A 16,990-nucleotide genomic window follows, 5' to 3' on the forward strand; every position below is an offset into this window, starting at 1 on the left:
TAAATAGTAATAACAGCTAACCCTCAAAAGCACTTGCTCTGTGCCCAGCACTGTTGTAAGCACTTCATACATACACTGATCACAAAAATTAGGGAATATTTAAAAATGAATATGAAGCTATAAAATATCCCCTTATTTCTGTGAGCAGTATATTAACTCACTTAGTCCTTTCAACAACTGTATGAGGTATTATTATCCCCATTTTATAGGTGAGAAAATAGAAGTTAAGTAAATTGTTCAAGGTTACATTGCTAGTAAATGGTAGAGCAAGACATGAACTTGTACAGTCTGGCTGCAGAGATAAAGACTGGGGTGAGGAGACAAGGAGGAGTGCATAAAATGATGAAGACAATGAAGGGTGGGAGATAAGATTATGAAATAGACTGATTTTTTTTTACATGAAAAACATGTAAGACTCAAAGGAACAAAAAATATGTCCTATAGAGAGCAGAGCTGGGATTTAGAAAAAGACAGATGCATGCACACAGAGAAAAAGAGAGACATAAGGGAACAGCAATCCAGAGATGTTAGAAAGATCAAAAAAATGGCCCTGGCCAGTTGGCTCCATGGTAGAGTGTTGGCCCAGCATGTGGAAGTCCTGAGTTCGATTCCTGGTCAGGGCACACAGGAGAAGCAACCATCTGCTTCTCCATCCCTTCCCCTCCCTCTCCCCTGTCTCTCTCTCTCTCTCTCTCTCTCTCTCTCTCTCTCTCTCTCTTCCCATCCCGTAGCCATGGCTCTATTGGTTCAAGCACATCGGCCCCGGGCCCTGAGGATGGCTCCATGGAGCCTCTGCCTCAGGTGCTAAAAATAGTTTGGCTGCGAGCATGGCCCCAGATGTGCAGAACATCGGCCCTAGACAGGAGTTTATGGGCAGGTCTCTGTCGGGGTCTCTATCTCCCCTCCTCTTACTTGGAAAAAAACAAAAATGGAAAAAAAGAAAATCTAGAAAAGAACAAGGTACTTAGATACACGGCCCAGGTACAAACAGAAGTGCAGCCAGAGGGTTACCCTCTGGGAAAACAGCCATTCTTCCCCCGCTACCCTCCTGCCCCCACCTCACTGCAAGCATCATTGGCTGGACCAGGGGAAGGCAACTCTAAAAACCCCAGGTGTGTGTTTGTGTAGAAGAGGGGTGAGTAGGCTACACAAAGCAGAATCTACAGACCCTTCCCCACTCCCTCTCCCTGTGAGTCAGTCATGGGCTTCAGGTTTGCAAATGCTTTGGCAGCCCCAGGCTGAGAATGGGGGCTGAGTTAGGGCTGCATGACTCCCCTTTCTCACTTCCCCAAGGCTCTCGGATCTGGGAGTCCTCACTCCCCATTCCAGAGGGAGAAGAACCTGTGGAGTACAAGTCCTTACAGTGGTTTGGAGCAACAGTTCGAGCCCATGGCTCCTCCATCTTGGTGAGGGGCTGCAGGCTCAGGGAGTAGGGGTGGCGTGGAGAGGCTAGGGGATGGGCTGCGGTGGGGTATAGTGGAGCACAGGCCTGAGGGAGGGAGGAGGGATCCTGTTGGTCTAAATCTGAAGCTCCCTTCCCGGGCCCCCCCAGGCCTGTGCTCCATTATACAGCTGGCGCACAGAGAAGGAGCCACAGAGCGATCCCGTGGGCACCTGCTACCTTTCCACAGACAACTTCACCCGAATTCTGGAGTATGCACCTTGCCGCTCAGGTAGTGCAAGAGTGGGCATGTGCCTGTGTCTGCCTTTTCTCCCTATGTCCCTATAAGTCCCCCGCCCCATTAGTCTTATGCTTACTGTCTGGGTCAGGGAGGTCCTCCCTCAGGTTTCCTCTCCCACCTCCTTTCCCAATCTTTCTTTTCCTGCATGTCCTGTCTGCGGGCCTCCTTCCCACCACCTTCTCCCCTCACAGATCACAGTGGGGCGGCAGGACAGGGTTACTGCCAAGGGGGCTTCAGTGCCGAGTTCACCAAGGTGAGAGGGTGATCTGGGAGAGAAGTGTGGGTGGAGGACACAGGAGGATCAGGACCAGATGGAGACTCACCTCCTTGCCTCCACAGACAGGGCGTGTGGTCCTGGGTGGACCAGGGAGCTATTTCTGGCAAGGTAAGTCCTTTCTGTGCTGACCCCTAGTCCCCTGACACAAGACTTCTCATCCCCGCTCCCAGCCTGATATCACTGTTCCTCCCTCCTCTGCCAGCCATCCCAATTCTCCTCTCCCTTTCTTGAGACTTATGTGTCCTCTTCCTCCACCCTCCACAAGCATCCTGTCCTTGAACCAGACTTCTGAAATCCTGCCCAGTCACCCCCTACCCACAGGGTCTCCCTCCCTGCCCCTTCCTACTCTGTCCAGCTCTTCCTCATCCCCTTCCCCAGGCCAGATCCTGTCGGCCACTCAGGAGCAGATTGCAGAGTCCTATTACCCTGAGTACCTGATCAATGTGGTTCAGGAACAGCTGCAGACTCGCCAGGCCAGTTCCATCTATGATGACAGCTATCTGGGTGAGTGAGCAAGTGGGAGAGAACTGCAGGGGGAGCCTCAGGTGCTCCTGTCCTCACACATCTCCTCTCCTCTTTGTCCCCGACTCAGGCATCCCCAGCCCCTCTCTCATACTTGTCCTGTGCAAGCTAGCTGTGCAATCCCAGTAGGAGTGGGGGAGGGATTGGAGGATGAGCCAGGGCAGATGGGGTCCCAAGGCAACAATACTAATACCCACCTACTCTGTTTCCAAGGTTACTCTGTTGCTGTGGGTGAATTCAGTGGTGATGACACAGAAGGTGAGTATGCCCTTAGGCTAGAGGCAAGGGAGGGGGTTGATGGAGACCCAGGGCCTGGGGCTACGGGGACTGAGACACTTACCATTTTGTGACTCCCTTTTTCACCATGCTTAGTCCACAACTTTATCTTCTTTTTGCAGACTTTGTTGCTGGAGTACCCAAAGGGAACCTCACCTATGGTTATGTAAGACTCTGCCTGGCTCTCCCTTTCCACCCCTCTTCTCCCTTGGCTAATCACACACACACACAAAAACCATGCATAGCAGTTTGTGAGGATTCAAAAAGTGGACCAGAGCACGGGCTCTGGGGCCAGACCAGGATTCAAATTCTGGCACCTACTGTAGATAAATCATTCTATTATTTGTTCATATCCTACTTCATTCCATAAAATCCTTGAGCCTGCTTATCCTCTCTGAGTTTTGTTCTCTGTATAATAGGATAACAATAGTTCTGACCTCACATGGCTCTTGTGAGGATGAAATGAGATAATGAATGTAAAAGTACTTAGTGAACTGTTAAGCAGTGTACAGCTGGTAGCTATTATTATTCTACTGTGACAAGTGCTTTAAAAAGGATGCAGATAAGAATGCCATAAGAGCCTGACCAGGCGGTGGCGCAGTGGATAGAGCGTCGGACTGGGATGCGGAAGACCCAGGTTCGAGACCCCGAGTTCGCCAGCTTGAGCGCGAACTCATCTGGTTTGAGCAAAGCTCACCAGCTTGGACCCAAGGTTGCTGGCTCGAACAAGGGGTTACTCAGTCTGCTGAAGGCCCACGGTCAAGGCACATATTAGAAAGCAATCAATGAACAACTAAGGAACCACAAAAAAAAACTGATGATTGATGCTTCTCATCTCTCTCCGTTCCTGTCTGTCTGTCCCTATCTATCCCTCTGTCTTTGTACATAAATAAATTAATTAATTTAAAAAAAGAATGCCATAAGAGTTTGTTCAATTAACATTTATTAAGGCAAGGTAAGAGATAAGACATACTCCATTTCATAAGGTGCTTGTAAAGAGAATGCCTGACTGGTGGTGGCACAATAGATAGTGTCAACCTGGGACACTGAGGACCCAGGTTTCAAACCCCGAGGTCACCAGCTTGAACACAGGCTCGCCAGCTCGAGTATGGGATTGCCGGCTTGAGCATGGGGTCGCCAGCTTGAGCATGGGGTCATATTGAGTGTGGCCACTGGCTTGAAGCTTGAATAAAGGGCAACGTATGAGAAGCAATCAATGAACAACTAAAGCGACACAACTACGAGTTGATGCTTCTTATCTCTCTCCCTTCCTCTCTGTCTCTGTCTCTCTCTCAAGAAAATCAAAAAAGTATGTAAGACAAGACACATATAACCTAAGGTATAGCTACTATTCAGGCACCCCTCAGTGAGTCAAGTACTGTCCATTCATGATTTCTATTCTTCACAACAAGCTGATGGGGGTAGATATTACCATGTGTATTTGAGATGAGAGAGCTGAGGCTCTAAGACCAAATAAATATCACTGTTAGTAAGCGGCTGGATAGAGATTTAAAACCAGGTCTCTCTTGTTCCAAAGTCAGCATTCTTTTTGCACTATGATAAATTTCAGAAAAATAGTTAAGATGGTATAAGAGTTCAGGGGAAGGAATAACCTTTCCAGAGCAAGGATGGATCAGAGTAAGTTCTATGAAGGATCAATGGAGATGAGGCAAGAGAGCAACCTAAGCAGGAGCATGAAAAAAAAAAGGCATGGACGGAAAGGGAAACAATTCAAGCCTGTCTGGCTGACTGAGGATGAGGAGAATAAGGAATGGTTGAACGAAAGCAGACAGATTGGGGCCAGTTATCCAGGGCCTCAGGGGGCCAGCCAAGAAGTCAAGACTTTGGGCAGTGGCTACAGGGAACCACTGGGGGTTTCCAAGCTGGAGGTCTCCCTCCTCTACCTGCTTGAGGCCAATCATTCTGTGGCGGCAAGGGAAGGATGCTAAGAGGAAGGGAAAGCTTGAGGCAGGGAGGGGGCCAAAAGGCTCTCTCGCAGTCGTTTGAGAGGGCTCTCACCAGAGTAACAGCAGCAAGAGTGGGGAAGAGAGCAAGGAGGCAAAAGACGGGGACTGGTAAGGCCATCCACTCAGGGGGAACATGGGGAAGACACAAGTGTTCGTGGTTTGGGGGGCTGGCAGATGAGAGATGCCTGAGGCCTCCATGGGCATTCAGTCATTCAGCTAAAAATTATCGAGTGTTGACTGCTGGCCAAGAACTACTTTCAGCTCTGGGGAGAAAGGCAAGAGCAACACCAAGCACCTGCCTGCACTGATCTTCCATTCTAGTGGGTAGAGATGGACAGTAAGACGAATAAACATGAAGTCTGATAGTAGTTTACAAGTGATATGGAGCAAAATAATAACGTAGCTGTGGGACTGAGCTACTGGCATAGAGGTGAGAATATATAAGGGCAGAGCTCAAGAGGGATTTAGGGGACAAGTAGTCTGTGTCTCCAAGGAACGCCTGCCCTTGGGTAGCCTGTACATATCTGCCCTCTGGATGGTCAGGGAGTCTGGGGCCAATAGTTGTATCTCCTCATCCCCAGGTCACCATCCTTAATGGCTCAGACATTCGATCCCTCTACAACTTCTCAGGGGAACAGGTAAGGACACCCCCACTTCCACCTCAGCTTGGCCGTCTCTCAGCCAAGCCCCAGCTGTGACCTAATAAGCTCAGCCCAATTTCTCAGACTCCCTGGAATCTCTGATCTCCCCCAATAGCCCCTATTGATTTTGTTGATTAAACCCCTGGTTCTGACCCAGCGCTGCCCCTCTGTCGTCCCCAGATGGCTTCCTACTATGGCTATGCAGTGACCGCAACAGACATCAATGGAGATGGGTGAGTAGAGGGAGAAGGCACACCACGATGCCCTTCCCAGGAAGGAAGAGTGGGGTGGGAAAGAAAAATGCAGGGAGAGTTTTTCTGCAGGCTTTCCCCCTGGATTCTCCTCACTTGTGCCTGCATCCCCTTTGCTTAGGGGCATGAAGAGAGCTGAGAGCTCAGACAGAAAGACCTCAGCTCTTCTCACTTGGGTGGGAGGATACCTGGAATGTCCTGGCACTAGAATTGGGAAGGGGAGGTAGCAAGTCAGGTTGTCAGGATGCCTAGATTTTCCCCTACCCCCAGGCTGGATGACTTGCTGGTGGGAGCACCCCTGCTCATGGAGCGGACAGCCCATGGGCGACCTAAGGAGGTAGGCAGGGTCTACATCTACCTGCAGCAGCCAGCCGGCATGGAGCCCACACCCACCCTTACCCTTACTGGCCATGATGAGTTTGGCCGATTTGGAAGTTCCTTGACCCCCCTGGGGGACCTGGACCAAGATGGCTACAATGGTAAGTATAAGGAGCTGAGGAGGAGACAGGGACCTGAGTCAGATGGGATTTAGAGAAAGGGTAGCTACCATACCCAGATCAACTAAGATAGCTAGACCCCCAGTGACTTTCTAAGGAGGTGTGTAGACTTTGATCCCAATTGTCTAGACCTTGAAGCTTTGAAGAAATTAGAATACTGGGAATGACAGATGGGAAAATAGAATCCTGGGTCCTGGGGTTCGGTGGTAAAGACTTGTACTCCTGGATTTGGGGCCTGATGACTGGTGTGTGTTGTGTTTCTTACAGATGTGGCCATTGGAGCTCCGTTTGGTGGGGAAACCCAGCAAGGAATGGTGTTTGTATTCCCTGGGAGCCCTGTGGGGCTGGGCTCTAAGCCTTCCCAGGTTCTGTTGCCCCTGTGGGCAGCTGGCCACTCTCCAGACTTCTTTGGCTCTGCCCTTCGAGGAGGGCAAGACCTGGATGGCAATGGCTACCCTGGTGAGTTGTGCTTTAGGGCCTATTCATCTTAGAATTCCCTGGTTACTGGCCCCTAACCCTTCTTTGCACTTTCCAAAGGTCCTTGGTGCAGTTTTGGGTTAGTGCCACTAGATGGCGATTTCCCCTCATTCCACCTCCTTGTGTAGTGAAACCAGAAGGGTGTTAGGAAGGAAGGACCTTGATTTGGAGCTTCCTGTAAAGGGTAGTTTCTTGACTTCTTGCAGATCTGATTGTGGGGTCATTTGGTGTGGCCAAGGCTGTGGTATACAGGTATGAATTCCAGGGTGGGCCACCTGGGAGAAGTGGGAACTGGGGAACTCCTCCATAGGGCTGAGATTGGAAAAGTGTACAAAAGACACCGGTATCCTGGGGATTGAGCTTCAGCCTCCTGTGCCCGGATTCCAGAGGAATCTTTACTCTATTGACCCCACATGCACTCTTTACAGGGGTCGCCCTATCGTGTCTGCCAGTGCCTCTCTCACCATCTTCCCTGCCATGTTCAACCCAGAGGAGCGCAGCTGCAGCTTGGAGGGGAACCCTGTGGCTTGGTGAGCAGGGGCCTTGGAGGTTGCAAGGGCCAGACTGGGTTACCTGAGTCTGTGCTTTGGAGTGGGCAGGGAGGCCAGGTCTGCAGAAGGGCACCGTGGGGGTGTCCGAGTCTAGGTCTGTCTGGGAGATAGGTGGAGGATGGGTTGCCTGTTCCAGTTGGAGTACATCAGCTTTCCTCTTGGTCTTCCTCCAGCATCAACCTTAGCTTCTGCCTCAATGCTTCTGGAAAACACGTTCCTGATTCCATCGGTAAAGGAGACTCCCTAAACCTCTCAAGCACTGGGACAGGGGTGGGACTGGGGACATAGGTACATCCCTTCTCTCTGAATAGACTAAAATGGACAGGCAGATTCTCCTTAATGTACATCCCTGGCTGCAGGCTTCACTGTGGAGCTTCAGTTGGACTGGCAGAAGCAGAAGGGAGGAGCCCGGCGAGCGCTGTTCCTGGCCTCCAGACAGGCAATGCTGACCCAGACCCTGCTCATTGAGAACGGAGCTCGGGAGGATTGCAGAGAAATGAAGATTTACCTGAAGGTATGGCCTCAGGGGCAGGGTACGGACTGGCCTGGGGAGGGTGGCCATAGGGACTAGGGGCCGCTCCTCAAGGGAAAGAGATTGGGAGATTCCAGTGAAAGGTTTGGGATCTTAAGGGGCTGAGGATGGGGCCCTTCTGTCAAAGGAGTTGGGAACCAGGCTGTCAGGGCCTCTCAAGCAGTGAGGGTGGTCAGGTTTGGACACCTGAATTCTTGAAGACCCTAAGTGGGCAAAAGGAGACACAAGAAGCTGAGGATCAGGGCCATCAAATCCCCAGCGTCCCCTGACTCTGAACCCTCTCCCCTGCTCCAGAACGAGTCAGAGTTCCGAGACAAACTCTCCCCAATTCACATTGCACTCAACTTCTCCCTGGACCCCCAAGCCCCTGTGGACAGCCGTGGCCTTCGGCCAGTCTTACATTACCAGAGCAAGAGCCGCATGGAGGACAAGGTGAGTACAGGGTGGGGAGAAGCCGGGAGGAGAGTTGCCTGAGCATCTGGGGGCAGAGCCCTGGGGGAGGAACCTACTACAGCCCAGGAAGGGTTCTAAATTCCCTCTGAAGGCTGTCCTATTTCCCAGGCTCAGATCCTGCTAGACTGTGGAGAAGACAACATCTGTGTGCCAGACCTACAGCTAGAAGTTTTTGGGTAAGTGAAGGCTAACATCAAGCTGGGAGGTTCCTAATGTCAAGGTCTTGAAATAGGACACATGAAACTTGAAAATACTTGACACCTGAAAAAGTATAATAGGAGCATACTGGCTAGCTGTGTGACCTTGAGTTATTCAGCTTGTTTGAGTTTCAGCTTCTTCATCTGTATAGTAGGGATAATAGCATCTATTTCTCTAGCCTTGTGGAAGAATTAAATGAAATTATTTACATGAAGCATCTAGCCCAGTGCCTGCCATAGAGTTGGAACTCAGTAAATGGTGTCTACTATTATTATATTACTGTTATTACGGCCCATTGTCCTGGTTTGGAGATTAATTCCAGTGTCCCTTGTGTGCCCCCCCCCAACAGTGAGCAGAACCGCGTGTACCTGGGTGACAAGAACTCTCTGAACCTAACTTTCCATGCCCAGAATGTGGGTGAGGGTGGCGCCTATGAAGCTGAGCTTCGGGTCACAGCTCCTCCAGAGGCCGAGTACTCAGGACTCGTCAGACACCCAGGGGTATGAGCAGACTCTCAGGGAGCACTCTCAGGTGGGGCTTGGGAGGCAGCCCTGGCAGAGAGGCATCAAACCTTACCTGTGCACCCACCTCCAGAACTTCTCCAGCCTGAGCTGTGACTACTTTGCAGTGAACCAGAGCCGCCTACTGGTGTGTGACCTGGGCAACCCCATGAAGGCTGGAGCCAGTGTAAGTCGGGGACAGTGAGAGGACCTGAGAGGACAGTGACCGGCCCTTTCAGAGCAGTGCTGTGGGATAGGGAAGAAGGGCTGCAGTTGGGATAAGGAAAACACACAATCTAACAGCCCCCCTGACCCTCTGTCTCGCAGCTCTGGGGTGGTCTCCGGTTCACAGTTCCTCACCTCCGGGACATGAAGAAAACAATCAAGTTTGACTTCCAGATCCTCAGGTAGAAAGTGGGTGGGGCCAGGCTGCAGCTGAGTTGGGGGCAGGGCCTGTGCCAATGGAGTCCTCCCTGGCTGGACTCCAGCACCACCTCAGTCTCTCCATCCCACAGCAAGAATCTCAACAACTCGCAAAGCGAAGTGGTTTCCTTCTGGCTCTCGGTGGAGGCTCAAACCCAGGTCTCCCTTAATGGGTCAGTGCCCATGGGGTCTGAGGAATGGGGGATTCCCTGGGAGGGGAGACAAACTCCTAGGATAGGATACATATGGGGTACCTTCCACTGTCTTCTAAAACCACCCTTCCCCTGCCCTGACTAGATGGCTCAGTTAGTTAGACCGCCCTCCTGAAGCACAGAGGTTATGGGTTTGATCCCCGGTCAGGGCACATACAGGGACAGATGAGTGTTCCTGTCTCTCTCTCTATTCCTCTCTCACTAAAATCAGCAAATAAACATTTTTAAAATAATAACAAAATAAAACCACCCTTCTCCTTAGTGTCTCCAAGCCTGAAGCAGTGCTATTCCCAGTGAGTGACTGGCATCCCCCAGACAAGCCTCAGAAGGAAGGCGACCTGGGCCCTGCTGTCCACCATGTTTATGAGGTGAGAAAGGATAGGATCCACAAGACTAGGTCCAGGGCAGGCAGCTGAGAGTGGAGGGGTAGGGCCACAATGAATGATGGAGAAGGAGGAGCTAGTGTGAGTGACAGGTGGCTAGGAGCAGAATGAGGGACTGATATGCAAAGGCCCAGGCAGGGTCAGAGAGACAGGCCAGTGAAGTGACTGGAAGAAAAGATGGAGCCACCTCCAAGAGTATTGGTTAGGGAGAATTTCATCTCTGCCTGTTGATTTCCTCTTTAACTCCTGAGATAGGTGACTTACAGCAGGGTACAGGGGGCCATGGTGATCCAGGATGTCAAGGGGGCAGAATCGTTCCCTTTCTTCTCAAGATGACTGTGCTTTTCTCTCCTCAGCTCATCAATCTGGGCCCCAGCTCCATTAGCCGGGGTGTGCTAGAGCTCAGCTGTCCCCAGACCCTGGACGGCCAGCAGCTCCTCTACCTGACCAGATTTACAGGACTCAGCAACTGTACCTCCAGTCACCTCCCCAATTCAGAGCACCTGGAGGTGAGAGGCCTGAAGACTGACATGTGGGCAGGGCCAAGGCAGAGAGGTTTGGAGAAGGTCACTGGGGACCTGGGAGAGCCAATGAGGATGTGCCTGAAGCTAGGACTCAGGCCATTGGCAGGGGGTCAGAAGGCCCACAGACATCTCGAGGCCCCAAAAAGGAAACAGATTCTTTTATGCACTACACTTATACTGTTCTGCCTGAAATATTCTTCCTTCATTTCTTTCTTTTTTTTTCCTTCCCTATTTCTTGCCCTGGCATACTCTAGGAGCCCAGCTCTGCACCACCATCTCTGGAAAGACTCTTCTGGAAAGCCTTCAGTTCTATCTCTCTGGGCCCCAATACCTGTTTAGTCATTAACAATATTTAATTAACTGCCTGCCTGCACTGAACCCTATTATAGGTTCAGGAATTATCACACCGTACAAAACTAACAAGGTCCCCACTCTCATGAAGCTTATATTTTAGTGGAGGATAATAGACAATAAAAATTAAAAAGAGGCTCTGACTAGTTGGCTGAGGAGTAGAGTATCAGTCCGGCGTATGGAAGCCCCCGTCAGGGGACACAGGAGAAGCAACCATTTGCTTCTCCCCCCCATCTCTTCTCTCTCCCCTTCCTGCAGCCATGGCTCAAATGGTTTGAGCAAGTTGGCCTCGGGTGCTGAGGATGGTTCCATAGCCTAGCCTCAGGTACTAAAATAGATCAGTTGCCGAGCAGTGGAGCAGCAGCCCCAGATGGGTAGAGCATCACAGGGTAGGGGGCTTGCCCGGTGGATCCTGGTTGGGGCGCATGCAAGAGTCTGTCTCTGCCTCACCACTTTTAAATTAAAAAAATAAAATAAAAAGAGAGAGATTGACAGGTATTGAAAAGTGGGGTGGGGAATGGTAGGCTGGGGACTGGAGACTGAGCCATCTGGAAAAACCTCTTGAAGCCTAAAAGATAAGGATAAATCTGCTTGTGAAGACTTGGGGAAGAGCATTCCAAAAAGAAGGAACAGCCAATTCAAAGGCCCTAACTCAGGGATGGGGGCCTAATTATTTACACATCTCTTCTTGTAAACTTCAAGGACCAAGTCTTACTCACTGGAGGTGGTTGGTTGAATGGATTAAAAAGAACAAGTTGAAGCTGTTCTGGAACCCAGGTGCAGGCTGACTTAAACACTGTAATGAGGTGGGAAAGGCAGCTAACAGTCTCTTTCCTCTTCCAGTTGGATCCCGAGGATTCCCAGGGCCACAGGTTGCAAAGACGGGAAGCTCCGGGTCAGAGCCCCGCCTCCTCAGAGCCCCAGATCCTTGTAAGTCGTCCTGGGAATGAAGGCCCAAGTGTTGAGTACCTGCTTGAGTTCTCAAAGGGCAGGATGCCAGGTTCAAGCTTCCTCTTTCTTCCCAGAAATGCCCAGAGGTGGAGTGTTTCAGGCTGCGCTGTGAGCTTGGGCCACTCCACCGGCAAGAGAGCCGTAGTCTGCAACTGCATTTCCGAGTTGGGGCCAAGACCTTCCTGCAGGTGAGGGAGCTTTACCTTAACCCTGATGCCCTGACCGTCAGGCTTGCCTGGACTGACCTTCCCTTTCCCCACTGCCTTAGCCACATCCTTTGGGGAATGGGACCCAGGCACTCCAGCTGCCCTCCTCCCCCTGTTTAGACAGGGCTATGTCCTTGGTGCCACCTCGTGGCCACAGTGGGAAGAGTGACAGCCTTCTTTTCCTGGCCCATTCAAAGAAAGTGGAAAGGCTGGAGGGAAACCAGTGTGCAGAAAATGACAGAAAAACAGAAATGGAAGATTAATCCATAGTGGAGAGACAAGATAGGAATAGTAAAGATCAGTCATTTATGAAGTGCACACTATGGACCAGACATTGTCCTGGGTACTTCACCCACTTTAATGATTCCAAAAAAGTTCTTTTGAACATAGTCATCTCATTGTGCATGATTTAGTTATAAGTATTCAATTACATATTTATTATCTCATATAAGGAATGTAGAGATTCAGGAGAGAATGAGCTCAAAATAGAGAAAGATGAGACCCTGAACCAGACCATGGGGAGCCTATGTCCTCTAGATGCCAAAGTGGGGCTTCCCTGAACACCGATTCTCCACCCACAGCAAAAGCACCACCCATTTAGCCTGCAGTGTGAAGCTGTATACGAAGCCCTGAAGATGCCCTACCGAATCCTGCCTCGGCAGCTGCCCCGGAAAGAACTTCTGGTGGGTCCTGAGCCCGAGGTCTGGGCCAAGGAAGATAGAGCTCAGAGTGCTGGGCCTGGCACTAGGACTGGGACATAGATGGGGCTGGCCTTGTTATTATAACATATTTGCTGAGCATCTACTATGTCCTGTGCTAGGACTATAATGATAAGCCAGATGGACAGGATATCTTCACTCCTGGAGATCATGGTCTAGTGGTAATAAGAACACAGTGTGACAAGTGCCAGGATAGTTATGTGAACATACCATGGGGACACTGGAACATAGTCTTGCAGGGTCAGGAAAGGCTACATGAAAGAAGTGATGTTTAAGCTGAGACCTGAACTACCAGGCTAACCACTCAGGAAAAAAATATTCTCTGGGAAGAAGAAATTAGCAAGTGTGAAGGCCCAAGAGTAAGAGACAATAATGCACATTTTAAGAATTTAAATCTTTCCCTAGTCAGGGCACATGCAGGAACAGATCAATGTTTCTGTCTCTCTCTTTCTCTCCCTCCCTCCCTTCCTCCCTCCCTTCCTCTGTCACTGAATTCAATAGTTTAAAAATTGGGGGCCTGACCAGGTGGTGGCACAGTGGATAAAGCGTCAGCGTGGGACACGGAGGATCCAAGTTCAAAACCCTGAGGTCACTGGCTTGAGCACAGGCTCATCTGGCTTGAGCACGGGATCACCAGCTTGAGTGTGGGATCACAGACATAACCCCATGGTCGCTGGCTTGAGCCCAAGGTTGCTGGCTTGAGCAAGGGGTCACTGGCTCAGCTGGAGTCCCCCGGTCAAGGCACATTTGAGAAAGCAATCAATGAACAACTAAGGTGCCACAACTATGAGTTGATGCTGTCATCTCTCTCCCTTTCTCTCTCTCAGTCTCACTTAAAAAAAAAAAATGGGGGAAAAAGAATTTAAGTTTTGCCCTGGCTGGGTAACTCAGTTAAGTAGAGCATCGACCTGTTACACAAACAGGAATATACAGGAACAAACTAATGTTTCTGTCTGTCTATCTCTCTTTTCCTTTCTCTCTCTCTAAAATCAATAAATACATTTTTCAAAAAGAATCAACCAATAACTGCATCAATAAGTGAAACAACAAGCTGATGCTTCTCTCTCTCCCTCTCTAGTATCAATCAAAAAAAATTTTTTAATTTTGAAGTTCAGAATTCTGTTAGCCCAAGATGGAAGGTAAGAAGGGGTCCAATGGCAAATAGGAGCCAAGTGTAGGTAGGAAGAACTAATGACTTTTCAGTGACATCTCCTGACTTGCTCCCTAGGTGGCCACAGCTGTGCAATGGACCAAGGCAGAAGGCGGCCATGGTGTCCCACTGTGGATTATTATCCTAGCCATCCTCATTGGCCTCCTCCTCCTAGGTCTGCTCATCTACATCCTCTATAAGGTCAGCACTTTCTATTGCTGACTTGGCCACCCTCTCATCAGGTTCTGCCCTTGACCCAACGTAATCCCAAGCATCTACCTCCAGAGCAATTCTCTAGCCACATGCCCCTGTCTATGCCCTGGCCACATGCATCCCATACTGACCCTACCTATAGGACCCTTCCTTTCATTCTATAGCCCTTATCTTTTTTAAATTCAGTGAGAGGAGGGGAGGCAGAAACAGACTCCTGCATGCAACGCAATGGGGATGCAACCAGCAAGTCCACTAGAGGGCCATGCTCTGCCCATCTGGGGCTATTACTCCATTGCTCTAACTGAGCTTTTCTTAGCACCTGAGATGGAGGCCATGGAGCCATCCTCAATGACCGGAGCCAACTCGCTCCAATTGAGCCATGGCTATGGGGGGGGGGGGGTAGCAAAAGGGGAAGGGTGGAGAAGCCAATGGTCACTTCTCCTGTGTGCCCTGATCAGGAATCAAACCCGGGACTTCCACACACCAGGCTGACACTCTACCACTGAACCAGTAGACAGGGCCTACATACAGCCCTTATCTTAGATAGAGTCTCTTGAATCAAGCTGATAAGTTTATCTATACTTGCAAAATCAGTGTTACAGGTGGCAAATATGTGGCATTTGTGCTGTCATTTCCTCCGAAGACCCATGGCAGTTATCACTAACTGATCGCTCCCTAGCAGTGGCCTCAGAATCCTCAAGAGGAAGCCAGTACTAGAAAATAAGACTTGGACCTTGAGTTCAAATCTATTTGCTATCCCTATCTTAACTGGGGGCATTTTTATGGCACTGATAAAAGATCCCTTTATACCAAAGCACCCCCAGCTTTAGCTCTCCTAGCTCATTAGACCTTTATGGAGAGGCTGAATTTAGGCCACTTTTGCAAGATGGGGAGATAGGAAGCACTAGAGTCCTCTCTAGTCCTTCTTGGAATAAGGTCTGGGGAGAAATGGGAACCAGAGCATCTAAACTCTCCCTTCTTCCCCTTCATTAGCTTGGATTCTTCAAACGCTCCCTCCCCTACGGCACCGCCATGGAGAAAGCTCAGCTCAAGCCTCCAGCCACCTCTGATGCCTGACTCCTCCTAATCCCCGACTCCATCCTGAAGGCTCAGTCTCCCCAACAGTCTACTGACAGGGAGGGGCTGCGTGTTTTCTGAAGGTGCTGAGGGTCAGGGAGAAACTCCTCTCCCCACCCCAGAGACATACTTGAAGGGCCAGAGCAGGCAGGTGAGGAGATGGGGATCCCCACTGCCCATGCACTGTGAAGGACCCTTGTTTACACACACCCTCCTCATGAGTGGGGGAACTCAGGTCCAAGGACTGAGGCCCCAGACTTCCTAAAGCCTTTGCATTTTGGAGGGCATTTCTTGAAAACAACTTGGAACCAGAACTGGGGGATCCAATCCCAGTTCTCTGGGTCAGACTTGCCACCAGGACTTTCTGTCTAGCTCCAGCCTGCAAAGATCTGTCCTCAGCTTTGCCAGAGATCCACAGGAAGCCCCAGCAAAGAACCTGGAACCTGTGGGATGAGACCTGACCTCGGGACAGCACCCATCCTGGTGGGCGAATAAGGAACACTAGCCGTGGCCAATGCCCAGGACCAGCTCAGGACAGATCTCAAACAAGGACCGATGCTGGCCCAGAACCAGCTCCAAGGAGAACCAGAACTCTAATGGGGCCAGATTGAACCTGGGGCCTGGGATTTATCTGGGACCCGGACTCAGACGTTGGTAACCTAACCAGGCAGATCCAGGACAACAGTTGAGCCTGCTCCAGACACCTGGACCTGGAGGTCTGTTCCACCTCTGACTTGGGAGAAGTCAGGAATTGCCCAGGACTCTGAAGGGGCCATGATGGCAACAGGTCTGGAACCTCAGCCTGGCCAAAGGCAGACCAGACCCTCCCAGTCCCCCAGAGAAAGGGGAGCCCACTGTCCTGGGCCTTTGGGCTTTGGGTTCTGCCCACCAGCTGCACTGATGCTGCCCTCCCTCCCCCCTGCCGCCCAACCCTCCCTTCTCCTCCCCTCGGCTCGGGACACCGGGACTTATTTAAACTCTGTTGCAGTGCAATAAACCCAGCCTGGTGCCCCCACTGACCAGAGCTGAAATCTCTTTTACACTCTTTCCAAACCCATCCTAGAAGCAGACAGCTTGGTGGGTAGCTATGTTTCTAGCATCTTCTTTCCACTGGGAGCCACAACTAAAACCCCCAGGAACTGTGGAACTTGTTTTGGGGTTCCCTTCTCTTCGGAGAAAGAAAAGATGGAAGGGGTGAGAGTGAAAGGAAAGCTAACTCTTCTGCCCGTCTTTCAGTCCCACCAGACCTGGTCCCTAACACCTCCAAGAGAGAAGGGAAAGAAGTCCCTTCTCTATAAGGATTAGGGAAGAATGCAAAGAGGAAGGTCCAGGTAGAAGGTGGGGGAGGGCGGTACAGAAGACTCACCTGGACTTCCACAAATCAGAATAATGAAATGGGTTGAGAGAAAAAGCCACATAACTAAATCAGAAGAAATCAGTGAAGGTTTTATTTTGTTTTTATTGCTTATTGTATGCATGTGTGTGTATGGGGGTGGAGGGGTGTTAAATAGTATACATACATTAACTCCTTTCATTTCTATAAGTAATTCTGTAAAGAAGGTACAATTAATTCTATTTACACAAGGGGGAATACAGTAGGTCCACAGAGGTTATGTAACTTGCCCAAGGTCACACAGTGAGTGCCAGAGCAGAGTCAAATTCATCTTTGTCTGACGTGAAAGTCCTCCTTCTTAACCAATATACTGTAAGGCTTAGGTCTTTGAAGAGAAATGAAAGTGAGGGAGCCCCTCAGGGTCCTCTGTCTCCTCAATACCTGTCCTAACTGCACTAAGAGAAAGGAGAAGGGTGCTAAAATCTAATGGGAGAGTTGGATGCAAAGACGTTTATGTCATGCTAGACCTGAATTCAGCCACTGGAGGGCAGCATAGCTACAAATTTATAGAAATTTGGGGCAGGAAGGCTATAAGGTCCATCTTCCCCTCTTCCTCCCGTCACC

The 16,990-nt window shown here is 50.3% G+C and overlaps 1 protein-coding gene across 1 annotated transcript in view; it reads left to right on the forward strand.

Moving 5' to 3' along the window:
* Nucleotides 1-16,440, forward strand: part of ITGA5 (integrin subunit alpha 5) — a 30,199-nt gene extending 13,759 nt beyond the window's left edge. Inside the window, exons 3-30 of the mRNA XM_066258509.1 lie at nucleotides 1,294-1,406; nucleotides 1,553-1,673; nucleotides 1,874-1,935; nucleotides 2,022-2,067; nucleotides 2,338-2,463; nucleotides 2,695-2,739; nucleotides 2,880-2,923; nucleotides 5,306-5,362; nucleotides 5,546-5,598; nucleotides 5,887-6,095; nucleotides 6,381-6,572; nucleotides 6,797-6,842; nucleotides 7,019-7,120; nucleotides 7,315-7,370; nucleotides 7,501-7,655; nucleotides 7,968-8,105; nucleotides 8,235-8,302; nucleotides 8,674-8,824; nucleotides 8,919-9,011; nucleotides 9,152-9,231; nucleotides 9,340-9,420; nucleotides 9,722-9,827; nucleotides 10,199-10,351; nucleotides 11,561-11,647; nucleotides 11,743-11,856; nucleotides 12,456-12,557; nucleotides 13,822-13,944; nucleotides 14,950-16,440. Coding sequence (XP_066114606.1) covers nucleotides 1,294-1,406; nucleotides 1,553-1,673; nucleotides 1,874-1,935; nucleotides 2,022-2,067; nucleotides 2,338-2,463; nucleotides 2,695-2,739; nucleotides 2,880-2,923; nucleotides 5,306-5,362; nucleotides 5,546-5,598; nucleotides 5,887-6,095; nucleotides 6,381-6,572; nucleotides 6,797-6,842; nucleotides 7,019-7,120; nucleotides 7,315-7,370; nucleotides 7,501-7,655; nucleotides 7,968-8,105; nucleotides 8,235-8,302; nucleotides 8,674-8,824; nucleotides 8,919-9,011; nucleotides 9,152-9,231; nucleotides 9,340-9,420; nucleotides 9,722-9,827; nucleotides 10,199-10,351; nucleotides 11,561-11,647; nucleotides 11,743-11,856; nucleotides 12,456-12,557; nucleotides 13,822-13,944; nucleotides 14,950-15,033 — 2,807 coding nt within the window. The 3' untranslated portion in view covers nucleotides 15,034-16,440. The remainder of the gene's footprint in view (nucleotides 1-1,293; nucleotides 1,407-1,552; nucleotides 1,674-1,873; nucleotides 1,936-2,021; nucleotides 2,068-2,337; nucleotides 2,464-2,694; nucleotides 2,740-2,879; nucleotides 2,924-5,305; nucleotides 5,363-5,545; nucleotides 5,599-5,886; nucleotides 6,096-6,380; nucleotides 6,573-6,796; nucleotides 6,843-7,018; nucleotides 7,121-7,314; nucleotides 7,371-7,500; nucleotides 7,656-7,967; nucleotides 8,106-8,234; nucleotides 8,303-8,673; nucleotides 8,825-8,918; nucleotides 9,012-9,151; nucleotides 9,232-9,339; nucleotides 9,421-9,721; nucleotides 9,828-10,198; nucleotides 10,352-11,560; nucleotides 11,648-11,742; nucleotides 11,857-12,455; nucleotides 12,558-13,821; nucleotides 13,945-14,949) is intronic.
* Nucleotides 16,441-16,990: the final 550 nt, after the last annotated feature.

This window comes from Saccopteryx bilineata, chromosome 2, assembly GCF_036850765.1.
Source record: "Saccopteryx bilineata isolate mSacBil1 chromosome 2, mSacBil1_pri_phased_curated, whole genome shotgun sequence".
NCBI lineage: Eukaryota > Metazoa > Chordata > Mammalia > Chiroptera > Emballonuridae > Saccopteryx > Saccopteryx bilineata.